At 48.4% G+C, this 12,333-nt stretch overlaps 1 protein-coding gene across 3 annotated transcripts; it reads left to right on the top strand.

The window, feature by feature from the left end:
* Positions 1 to 4,503: 4,503 nt before the first annotated feature.
* Positions 4,504 to 12,109, top strand: TMEM216 (transmembrane protein 216). Of its 3 annotated transcripts, none has more exons than XM_017878457.1 (5): positions 4,504 to 5,188; positions 5,749 to 5,850; positions 6,403 to 6,495; positions 11,032 to 11,166; positions 11,523 to 12,109. In XM_017878457.1, the coding sequence occupies exons 1-5, from the start codon at positions 5,176 to 5,178 to the stop codon at positions 11,600 to 11,602; spliced, it is 423 nt and encodes a 140-aa protein (XP_017733946.1). In that variant the 5' UTR covers positions 4,504 to 5,175; the 3' UTR covers positions 11,603 to 12,109. The 3 variants fall into 3 exon arrangements, with proteins under 3 accessions (XP_017733946.1, XP_017733945.1, XP_017733947.1); XM_017878456.1 differs by having other exon boundaries at positions 4,505 to 5,188; positions 11,032 to 11,233; XM_017878458.1 differs by having other exon boundaries at positions 4,508 to 5,202; positions 11,032 to 11,233.
* Positions 12,110 to 12,333: the final 224 nt, after the last annotated feature.

Here is a 12,333-nt window from a genome sequence, read left to right as displayed (position 1 = left end):
CCCAAGGCTGGGGTTCAGACTTCACTGTATGCCACCCACTGGGTGGGTGGTGAAGTTCACTGATTAGCCCAGGCCAGAGCTGGTTCACGGTTGCCAGGCAAGAAACAACCCTCCAGGCCAAAAGCAAGCTAAGGCTGGTGGGCAGGTGCTCAGAGCACATGCGGACACCACCTGCCCAGAGCATACAGCACCCGCATTGGGAGGCCGCTAGGAAACAATCTTCCAGGTCACAGGTGAGCCCTGGCTGTCAGACAGATGCATCAAAAGAGCTGGAGTGCTCCATGTGCTTGGAGTGCAGGGTGTCCACACAGGGTATGGAGGATGGGAATCAACCCTCTGGGATGCACAAGAACTCAGATTGATGAGCAGACGCACAGAGGAAGTTGGGGGCACAGCCTTGGGCGTACATTGTCCATGCCTGCAGGGCTTTGGAGAAAACCATCCGTGGCATAGGTAAGCCAAGACTAGGGGGCAGGTGCACAGAGTTAGGGAGCTGCCCCAGGTGGAGGGCCTGGAGTAAGCGGCAACCATCACAGGGAGTCCACAGCAAGTGGGTCACGGGGCCGAGACCAGATCGGCAAAGTTGCCAAGGGAGTGCCAGCTTTGGGCGTGCAGCTGGAGCAGAGCACCAGCAGATCTCCCAAGGCGTGCCCTGCTGATGGACGATGGAGCGAGGCCCCTAGCTGGAGCGCACTGGAACCAGAAGACAAGCCCTTTCCTTCCTGCAATGTCCTAGCGTCCTCTGCTGACAAGGCCTAAAATTGTACTCACTGCAGGGAGAAATGCTTCGAGTCCAGTTATTATCACTTAACAGACACTGAAGGGTAAATAATGAAGCTGAGAGGCAAAAAACAGGTAACTGGCAGAGACCATTCTTCCGGCCACCCACTACCATATGCACTCTTTACACAAACTTTGAACTCCCTTAGTAGCTACATTCCTACTAACAAGGTATCTCCTCTATAAAAGTGAAGTTCTCAGCCTTCCCCCAAATAAGACACACAGTCCAAACAGTCGCTGTATCCATAGCTGGTTAGCTTACTCCACAAATTTGTCATGATCCCATTAAACAGTACCTAAAAACTAGATTGTAAAGTTGACCTCCAACAATTTGTACATAAAATAACAAAGGGAGGCAAAAAGAAGACATGGTCAGTACATGCAAATAAACCCATGCATGTAAGAAGCAAAGAAGAATATGCATTGCTACTACAGTCCTCGTTTTTGTAATTGATCATTTTTGTAACTAATCACGGTCACAGTTGACCTCCATGGTTTCCTTAGAAAAATCCGAAGGCTGCACACACCGGAACGCGGACGAGAGCCTCTTTGTTTCTGCAATAGCCCTCTAGTGCCCTCTGCTGACAAAGCTTAACACTGTACTCACTGTACGGGATAAATGCTTAGCGTCTACCTGGTTATCATGGAACAGAACAGGTACTGAGAGTGAATCTGGAGCTGAGGCAATGTGTTGATAACTGCCATACTAGGAAACCACTAAATATTCAGAAATTAAATAAGGCTGGGCATGGTGGCTCACGCCTGTAATCCCAGCATTTTGGGAGGCCGACATTGGGGGATCACTTGAGCCCAGGAATTCCAGACCAGCTTGGGCAACATGGCAAAACCCTATCTCTACTAAAAATACAAAAATTAGCTGGGCATGGTGGCACGCGCCTGTAGCCCCAGCTACTCGGGAGGCTGATGCATGAGAATAGCTTGAGCCTGCAAGGCAGAGGTGGCAGTGAGCCAAGATCGCGCCACTGCGCTGCAGCGTGGGTGACAGAGACTCTGTCTTAAAATAAAATAATAAATAAAACAAAATACACTTATAAATAGCCCATGGGTCAAAGAAGAAATCATAAGGGAAATTAGAAAACACTTTGAAGCCGGCTGGGCGCAGTGGCTCACGCCTATAATCCCAGCACTTTTGGAGGCTGAGGTGGGTAAATCACTTGTGGTCAGGAGTTTGAGATCAGCCTGGGCAACATGGTGAAACCTCATCTCCACTAAAAATACAAAAATTATCCGGGTGTGGTGGCACGCACCTGCAATCTCAGATACTCGGCAGGCTGAGACAGGAGAATTGCTTTGAACCTGGGAGGTGGAGGCTGCTGTGAGCTGAGATCGCACCACTGCACTCCAGCCTGGGCAACAGAGTGAGACACTGTCTCAAAAAACAAAACAAAACAAAACAAAACAAAACAAAAAACATAAAGTAAGAAGGAAATTATAAAGAGCAAAATCTGGCCAGGCGCGGTGGCTCAAGGACAGAGCGAGACTCTGTCTCCAAAAAAAAAAAGAAAGAAAGAAATTGAAGGTATAGAGATTGAGAAGAAGTAAAAATGTCTTTATTTACTGATGATGTGATCATGTACAAAACAAGCCTCCTAGAAATAATCAATTTAGCAAGGGCACTGGCTGTTGGGACAGTCTTATATGGGTCCCACGCATCCCTGCATGTTCTATGTCAAACTGAAAGTCTGTCTCCTGATACTGAGCACACAAGCAATTGCAATTAAGTAGACCAAAGTGACCATAGTGTGATGACAGTGTAATTTCTCCCACCCCAGCTGAAGGGGCCTGGCTTTATTTGCTGCTTGCTAAAAAAGGTACTGAGCCTTTGGTTCTGGGCTCTGCCAAGCTGTGGCATAACTCCTTGAGTGCAGCACCATCTGGGGTCATTGTGTCACTCATAGGACTTGGGAGCAGGGGGCCCAGGTTGCCATGCTGATGTTCCTGCTGTTTGCCATCAGTAATTTGGCCTCACTGTCAGCTTTTGGCATCTGTGACGTTGTGGCATACTCTGACATAGGTGAGCAAAATTTTTCTTAAAGGGTCAGATGGTATTTAAGGCTGTGGGCCATGTAGTCTCTGTTGCAACTACTTAACATTGCCATAACAGCATGAAAGCTGCAATATATAATAACATGTAAGTAAGCGACCATGATGAAGTTCTGCAAAGAACTTTTATTTACAAAAACAAGCAGCTGGCCCACTTTCTTTCTTTTTCTTTTGAGATGGAGTTTCACTCTTGTTGCCCAGGCTGGAGTGCAATGGCTCGGTCTCAGCTCACTACAACTTCCGCCTCCCAGGTTCAAACGATTCTTATGCCTCAGCCCCCCAAGTAGCTGGGATTGGAGGAATGTGCCACCATGCCCAGCTAATTTTTTATTTTTAGTAGAGATGGGGGTTTCACCATGTTGGTCAGGCTGGTCTTGAACTCCTGACCTCAAGTGATCCACCTGCCTCGGCCTCCCAAAGTGCTGGGATTACAGGTGTGAGCCACCGCGCCTGGTGCAGCTGGCCCACTTTCTTTCCATATGAGGCTCAGAGCAGGAACTTGTCTAATGTCTCGTCTTGTAGGCAGCGAAGATGGGGAAGCAGGATCTGGATCCCTTTCCACCTAACCTCTGTGCTCTGTGCTTTCCTACTGACCCTAAAAAATGTATTTAAGGGCTTCCTTGCTCTCCAGCTTGCAGTTAAGTTGTACCAGTGGGAGACACAAGCAGAGATCAGAGATGGGAGAAGGGAAATGGAGATCCCTGCTATTTCTCCACTAGCCTCCTAGAGAGTGGGGTTTCCTAGTGCAAGGCCTTCTATGCACATATTACTCTCTCCAGCTTCAGGGAATTGTTTCAGGCCCTTCCCTTTTAAGCCTAGAAGTAACAATTACTGCCCCACCCCATCCCAATTAGCCAGGGGTACAGCACTTGGCTTAAAGCTTAGTCACTCTTGGCCGGGGGCAGTGGCTCCTGCCTGTAATCCCAGCACTTTGGGAGGCCAAGGGGGGCAGGTCACCTGAGGTCAGGAGTTTTGAGACCAGCCTGGCCAAGATGGTGAAACCCCGTCCCTACCAAAAATACAAAAAAAAAATTAGCTGGGTGTGGTGGGGGGCACCTGTAATCCCAGCTATTTGGGAGGCTGAGACTGGAGAATCGCTTGAACCCAGGAGGTGGAGCTTGCAGTGACCAGAGATAGCGCCACTGCACTCCAGCCTGGGTGACAAGAGCAAAACTCCGTCTCAAAAATAAAATTAAATAAATAAAATAAAGCCTAGTCACTTTCCTCAGGTTACCTGGTTGGAGCGTGCCATCTGTTTCCGGCTGTACCCTGATTGACAAACGGGCTAACAGCCAAGTCAAGTCAACCTGAGTCCTCTCAAAACCCTTCTTTTTGCACTTCCCTGCCTGCAGCAACATTTTTTTTTTTTTTTTTTTTTTTTTTTTTGAGACAGAGTCTCACTGTCGCCCAGGCTGGAGTGCGGTGGCACAATCTCGGCTCACTGCAACCTCCGCCTCCTGGGTTGGAGCGATTCTCCTACCTCAGCCTCCCAAGTAGCTGGAACTACTGGCGCGCGCCACTACGTCTGGCTAATTTTTGTATTTTTAGTACAGACGGGGTTTCACCATGTTGGCCAGGCTGGTTTCGAACTCCTGACCTCAGGTGATCCATCGCCTCGGCCTCCCAAAGTGCTGGGATTACAGGCGTGAGCCACTAAGCCCGGCCAGCAACACGCTCCTACCGCTGCAAATCCGAATCAGGCAGGCTTTGAAGCCCAGCTCACAGGCCGTCTCTTGGAAACTAACTTAGATTTCCACCTGGGAGCGCTTTGTCCTCTGAGCTCCCACTGCACCACTTTAGGGATCGCGTGGTGACTCATTTCAGTTTCTTTATGTGTGCTCCTGGAAAGGACGCTCTATTTCCCTAGTGTCTCTACCTGGTAGGTAAATCGGCCGCAGAAAAGACCAATGCTAACTCCCATCCCGCATTTGCAGATATCCGTCGCTCACACCGTTTCTCGTCTTCCGTCGAAAAATGGGAATCGTGGGAGTAGGACCTATTTGCCAGTCTCCTGGTAACACTGTCACAACTGGCCACTTCCGCCCAACGCCCGGTAGCCCAAGGGCCTCCAGGGTCCTACCCCACACCCCCGAGCTCCTGCAGACGACGGCATCGTGGGCGGTCACTGTTTTCCCTTAGGTCTGGAGAGAGGACATCCGAGCGGGGGCCACTTGCAGTCTGGCCCGAGCTCGTCCGGCTCCGGGTGACCACAGAGTGCCGCGGGCGGGCAGAGGGGCCGGAAACCCCGGCCGCTCAATCCCTGTTTCCGGCAGCGCCGCGTTGCTCCGGGAGCCGCTGTGGCAGCGTACGCAGTTTCCACGGGGACTGAAGATGGCGCCGCGAGGTGAGATTCCGGAGGTGTGTGAGTCGCTGGTCCCTTTCCCTTTGGTCCCTCCCTCGCACCTCTGTCCCAGAGCTTGACCTAAACCCTCCATTCTGTAGCGTTAGGGGCATCGCGCCTCCCTGGTCCAAAGCGGGCTTCCGCGGACCCGCCCACCCGGGTCCCTGAAGGTTTCAAGGTGCGTGGCTCAAATAGCCGCAGATCCTTGGCTGGGCCACTTCTAGGATGGCTCAGGTACGAATCTGTTGGTCTCCACGCCCCAATTTCCCCTCCCAAATAGTGACAGGGTGAGATCTTTGAGATGTCTGTCAGCTGCGAGTTACCTCTTGACTTTTACTCCTGAAGCCAAAGAGTCGAGTTTCACGGTGATTCCTGGGAAACGAGGGAAGCCCCCTCCACATCCACCCCGTACCCTCGCCCCTCATTATCAGCAACCAGAAGTGCCCCTGGGTGGCCAGTCCCATTAGTTGCGGCGTCTGGTTTCCCCAGTTAGACACCAACCCATAGGAGCAGAGAGGGAGCTACCTTCCTGCCCATCCCACTTTTCTATGCTGCTGTTTCAGGTAAACGGTTGTCCTCCACCCCGCTGGAAATCCTGTTCTTTCTGAACGCGTGGTATAATGCTACCTATTTCCTACTGGAACTTTTCATATTTCTGTATAAAGGTAAGGAAGGCGTGGGGCTTGACGACAGCATCCCTTCCCCACTTCAGCTCAGAGCCAACTCCGGACCAAGAACCTTCTTATTTTCCTCTCTTTTCTGCCCCCTGCAGTTCTTTGTCGCTGCAAGGCAGGCCTCCTCATCAGATGGCTTCTTTGAGTATGATTCCATAGGCAGCCCCTCAGCAAGAATTTCTTGAGTTTGGGGAATGTGGGCTTCTCCATTCTGACTCTGCCCACATCACTCGTCTTTGCTGAGCTCCACTGTAAGCCCATTGATGACCCTTAGAAACGATTCAGTGGCCCGTGTACCCATGTGCATCCAATCATTCTGGAGAGTGGAGTCCCCAGAGTCTTTTGGAGTTAGGAGTAAAATAGCATAATAATGAGCCTGGGTCACACTGTGAGTTTATGTATCCTGCAGCTGTAATAATGCCCACATTTCACCAACTAGCTCATGGAAAGCTGAGACTGATGTCCTCTTTCTTCTCAAGTGTGTGGCAGTTCTTGTGGGTGCTGTTTTATGCTGTTTGCAAACTCTGGCTTTTGTATTGGCAGGTGTCCTGCTACCATATCCAACAGCTAACCTAGTACTGGATGTGGTGATGCTCCTCCTTTATCTTGGAATTGAAGTAATTCGCCTGTTTTTTGGTGAGTGTTGTCCAGAGAATATTTCCACTCTTTATGAGACAAGCTGGTATCTGTAACTTGATTAACAAGAAAAGTACATAACCTAGGTTGACTATCAGAGACTGGATCTGTATATCCCATTACTCCCTCTCTGAAGTTTCAAGTTGCTGCTTCTTACATTGGGTCAGGATTTACCTGTTTGTTGTTCTGTAAGGCTAGAGATGGGCAATAGAATGGGATATTAGATGATACCTTCCCAGCTGCCTAACAGCAAAAGGAGTGCCTGGTTCTTCTCACTGGTATTCTTGGGGGAACAGGTTCAGTTGTAACTCCATGTCAGGGTAGGCAGCGTATCCTGCACAGATCAGTACTAAGATCCCTAACAATTCTCTGAATAAGGATCTCTGTAGGATTTTTTTTTTTTTTTTTTTTTTTTGAGATGGAGTCTCTGTCGCCAGGCTGGAGTGCAATGGCACAATCTCGTATCACTGCAACCTCTGCCTCCCGGGATCAAGCGATTCTTCTGCCTCAGCCTGCCGAGTAGTTGGGACTACAGGCGTTCACCACTGCTCCCAGCTAATTTTTGTATTTTTAGTAGAGATGGGGTTTCACCATATTGGCCAGGATGGTCTCCATCTCTTGACCTTGTGATCCGCCTGCCTTAGCCTCCCAAAGTGGTGGGATTACCACTGCACCTGGCCAGATTTTTTTTTTTTTGGAGACAGAGTCTCGCTGTGTCTCCCAGGCTGGAGTGCAGTATCACGATCTCGGCTCACTGCAACCTCCGCCTCCCGGGTTCAAGCAATTCTCCTGCCTCAGACTCTTGAGTAGCTGGGACTGCAGGCGCCCGCCACCATGCCTGGCAAGTTTTTGTATTTTTAGTAGAGATGGAGTTTCACCATGTTGGCTAGGATAGTCTCGATCTCCTGACTTCATGATCCACCTGTCTTGGCCTCCCAAAGTGCTTGGGATTATAGGTGTGAGCCATCACACCTGACCGGATTTTGTTTTTTAAACATTTATTTATTTGAGACAGGGTCTCATTCTGTCACAGGCTGGAGTACAGTGGTACGATCATAACGCACAGCAGCCTTGAAGCCCTGGGCTCAAGCAGTCCTCCAACTTCAGCCTCCTGAGTAGCGGGGACCACAGGCGTGCGACATCATACCTGGCTCATTTTGTGTTTTTTGTAGAGACAGTGTCTTGTCTCGTTGCCCAGGCTGGTCTGAAACTCCTGGCCTCAAGCAATCCTCCCGCCTTGGCCTCCCCGAGGTGCTGGGATTACAGGCATGAGCCAACATGCCTGGCCTGTAGGACAGGTTTTATAATCCCAGAAATACAGAGCAAAACCCTTATTTGTTAGAATATGTCATCCCTGAAATAAATGTTAAAGCACAAACTTAGGAACAAAATTACTTGCAACATATAAGAAAGGATAAAAGAAGGCTCACATAAATCACTAAGGAAAAGACAAAATAACTTTAAATATTGGCCGGGCGCAGTGGCTCACGCCTGTAATCCCAGCACTTTGGGAGGCCAAGGCGGGTGAGGAGTTTGAGACCAGCTTGGCCAACATGGTGAAACCCCGTCTCTACTAAAAATACAAAAATCAGCTGGGTGTGGTGGTGCGTGCCTATAATCCCAGCTACTCGGGAGGCTGAGGCAGGAGAATCGCTTGAACCCAGGAGACGGAGGTTGCAGTGAGCCAAGATGACCCACTGCACTCCAGCCTGGGCGACAGTGAGAATCAAAAAAAAAAAAAAAAAATTGGTAAGAGACATTAATAGGCAGTTCATGTAAAAATAATTACAGAGAACCAGTAAAACTTGACAAGATGCTCAAACTCACTAATAAAAATCAAATTGAAACAAAGTAACATTTTTACCCGTCAGATTGGCAAAGATAAAGATTTATAACACCCAGTATTAGGGTGTGGGGAACAGATTGCTATACACTTTTGTGGTAATTTAATTTAGTACAACTCTTTTCAGTAATAGTTATTACCATGTAATATTTTACTCTTAGCCCCAACAATTTCACTTCTAAAACTAGATTTAAAAAAAAATCCACAGATATGCAAAGATAGCTATATGAGAATGTTTATTGCCAAAAATTTGGTAACATCAAAACACTATAAACAAACTAAACATCTGTCCATATGGGATTGTTAAATAAGTTACGGGACTGATTCAACGGACTTAGATATAACCATTAAAAAAGAACAGTTGGCCGGGCGCGGTGGCTCAAGCCTGTAATCCCAGCACTTTGGGAGGCCGAGACAGGCGGATCATGAGGTCAGGAGATCGAGACCATGCTGGCTAACACTGTGAAACCCCGTCTCTACTAAAAAATACAAAAAAACTAGCCGGGCGAGGTGGCGGGCGCCTGTAGTCCCAGCTATTCGGGAGGCTGAGGCAGGAGAATGGCGTGAACCCGGGAGGCGGAGCTTGCAGTGAGCTGAGATCCGGCCACTGCACTCCAGCCTGGGCGACAGAGCAAGACTCCGCCTCAAAAAAAACAAAACAAAACAAAAAAAAAACAGTTGCTGGGCACAGTGGCTCACGCCTGTAATCCCAGCACTTTGGGAGGCCAAGGCAGGCAGATTACGATGGCAGGAGATCAAGACCATCCTGGCCAACATGGTGAAACCTCATCTCTACTAAAAATACAAAAATTAGCTGGGTGTGGTGGCGTGTGCCTGTAATCCCAGCTACTAGGGAGGGTAAGGCAGGAGAATCCCTTGAGCCCAGGAGGCGGAAGTTGTAGTGAGCTGAGATCGCGTCACTACACTTCAGCCTGGCAAGAGAGCTAGACTCTGTCTCAAAAAATAAAAAAATTTTAAAAATTTAAAAATAAAAAAGAACAGTTAAGGCCAGGTGCAGTGGCTCATGCCTGTAATCAGAACTTTGGGAGGCTGAGACAGGAAGGTTGCTTAAGGCCAGGAGTTCGAGACCAGCCTAGTCAACATAGTGAGACAAAAAATAAAATAAAAAAAGATTGGCCAGGCTCACGCCTGTAATCTCAGCACTGTGGGAGGCCGAGGCAGGTGGATTGCCTGAGGTCAGGAGTTCGTGACCAGCCTGGCCAACATGGTGAAATAGTGCTTCTACTAAAAAATATGAAAATTAGCTGGGCATGGTGGCGGGCACCTGTAATCCCAGCTACTTGGGAGGCTGAGGCAGGATAATCGCTTGAACCTGGGAGGTGGAGTTTGAAGTGAGCCAAGATCACTCCATTGCACTCCAGCCTGGGTGACAAGAAACTCTGTCTCAAAAAAAAAAAAAAAAATTAGCTGGGCATAGTGACGTGTACCTATAGTGGGAAGATCCCTTGAGCCCAGGTGTTTGAGGCTGCAGTGAGCTATGATGATGCAACTGCACTTCAGCCTGGGTGACAGAATGAAACACTCTAAAAAAAAAAAAATTAAGGTAGCTATGTGTGTGGAAAAATGTCTGTGGGGAAAAATAAGTTGCGAAACAGGATGTAGAGTATGCTTCTATTTTTATAATAATAAATAGTAATATGTGAATATATACATACAAAAAATCTGAAACAATACACATCATTCTCTAATAATCTTCAGGGTGTAGGGACATGGAGGCCTTTCACTTTCTATATACTCAAAAATTATTTTCTGTGTTGAAATTTTTTTTTTTTTTGAGACAGAGTCTCACTTTGTTCCTCGGGCTGGAGTGCAGTGGCGTGATATCTGCTCACTGCAAGCCCCGCCTCCTGGGTTCACGCCATTCTCCTACCTCAGCCTCTGGAGTAGCTGGGAACAGGTGCCCACCACCACGCCTGGCTAATTTTTTTATTTTTTTATTTTTATTTTTATATTTTTTTGAGACAGAGTCTCGCTCTGTCGCCCAGGCTGGAATGCAGTGGCTGGACCTCAGCTCACTGCAAGCTCCACCTCCCGGGTTTACGCCATTCTCCTGCCTCAGCCTCCCGAGTAGCTGGGACTACAGGTGCCCGCCACCTTGCCCGTTTAGTTTTTTGTATTTTTTAGTGGAGACGGGGTTTCACCGTGTTAGCCAGGATGGTCTCGATCTCCTGACCTCGTGATCTGCCCGTCTCGGCCTCCCAAAGTGCTGGGATTACAGGCTTGAGCCACATTTTTTTATATTTTTAGTAGAGACGGGGTTTCACTGTGTTAGCCAGGATGGTCTTGATCTCCTGACCTTGTGATCCGCCCGCCTCGGACTCCCAGAGTGCTGAGATTACAGGCGTGAGCCACCGTGCCCGGCCATTGAAAATTTTTAAATGATTATATATTATTTTTATAATAAAAAAAAATTTTTTTCCCAAATAAAGATCCCATTGTCCCTTGAGTGGGGACCAGACTGGAAGCAGGACCTCTGGATTAAGTGACTTTAATCTTGTAACTCTGCCAAGCCTCAAACTTTCAGTACAGTGGGACCCCATTTATAAATCTGCACACCCCCACTCAGGATCATTTTTTGTGCCTTGCCATTCCATCACATCTCCCACATCTTTCCCCTGGGCCAGGAAAAGCAGACCATTTGGAGATGACTCCATGGGTTCTGTCTGACACAGGTACAAAGGGAAACCTCTGCCAACGAAAGATGCCACTCAGTATTAGCGTGGCCTTGACCTTCCCATCTGCCATGATGGCCTCCTATTACCTGCTGCTGCAGACCTATGTACTCCGCCTGGAAGCCATCATGAACGGTATCTTGCTCTTCTTCTGTGGCTCAGAGCTTTTACTTGAGGTGCTCACCTTGGCTGCTTTCTCCAGGTACTGCTTCGCTGAGGGACCATTTCTCATCACTAGAGGGTTGGGTTCCCATCCCAGGGAGGGATTCAGTATTCTTCTGAAGCCTAAGGGATCTAGAAGACTTTTCTCTAGAGGGGGGGAAAGGGGTGGCTATTGGATTGCCTTCCTGTTTAGGGTAGGTAGATCGATTCCCACTCAGGGAGGATACCCTCCCTATTCTTTGGGGCCAGGAGACTTGGAATATAGAACAGTTGAGGCCAGCTACTCTCATTCACTGGTCTTTTAACATTTTCTTTCTTTCTGCCATCAGTATGGACAGGATTTGAAGTACAGAATTTCAGCCAGCAGCCCATCAGGCTAACACCACACATATTGCTTCTGGTACTTTAGCCACACCAGTGAGAATTGGTGGGGCAAGTTATCCTGAGAAAGGCTGTGTGGCTTTTCTTCAGCACAGACATTTGGGCAAGCAACTCAGCATAAGGCCAGTGGGTACCATCTTCTAAACCAGGACCATCAGCTCAAGAGACTGTTCTACACTCCGGTATAGGGACGGGCAAGGTTATTCCCATCCTGCCCCTTCTCAGAACCAGTCCCCTGCTGACCTCAAGTTCTCCTCTTTGGTCACCGTGGCCAGAGCATCTCGTGTGGACCATCTAGGCTCCTTGGGCTTCAAGCAGGACCTGAGCCACGTGCTACCTGTACGAGTTGTGCCATACCTGTCCCACATGAGCACAGAGAGCCTCATATTGGTGGGTTTCCAGAGTGATGCGAAAGCCTCTCACCCCAGTCCTCGGAGACTGAGTTTCCAGAACGTTTTTAGTAGCTCATAGTGTTATTTTTCTACTGTCATCATGAAACTAACTTTATTTTTAATAAATATGTATTTTCTGTTGTGGGGGTTGCAGCCTTTCCTTATGGCACCTGTCCCTAGAATTCACCTACTCCAAGAGAGGGTCGTGACTATCCCAGCGGTTTGTTNCCGCCCGCCTCGGACTCCCAGAGTGCTGAGATTACAGGCGTGAGCCACCGTGCCCGGCCATTGAAAATTTTTAAATGATTATATATTATTTTTATAATAAAAAAAAATTTTTTTCCCAAATAAAGATCCCATTGTCCCT

Source organism: Rhinopithecus bieti, unplaced genomic scaffold (genome assembly GCF_001698545.2).
Source record: "Rhinopithecus bieti isolate Rb0 unplaced genomic scaffold, ASM169854v2 scaffold_11488, whole genome shotgun sequence".
Lineage (NCBI taxonomy): Eukaryota > Metazoa > Chordata > Mammalia > Primates > Cercopithecidae > Rhinopithecus > Rhinopithecus bieti.
This window is presented reverse-complemented; position numbering and strand designations above follow the sequence as displayed.

Excerpts from the sequence above, each read along its gene's own strand:
- TMEM216 (XM_017878456.1), top strand. Across the intron at positions 5,851-6,402 it reads TTTCATATTTCTGTATAAAG|GTGTCCTGCTACCATATCCA; the intron begins GTAAGGAAGGCG and ends TTGTATTGGCAG. Across the intron at positions 6,496-11,031 it reads AGTAATTCGCCTGTTTTTTG|GTACAAAGGGAAACCTCTGC; the intron begins GTGAGTGTTGTC and ends TGTCTGACACAG.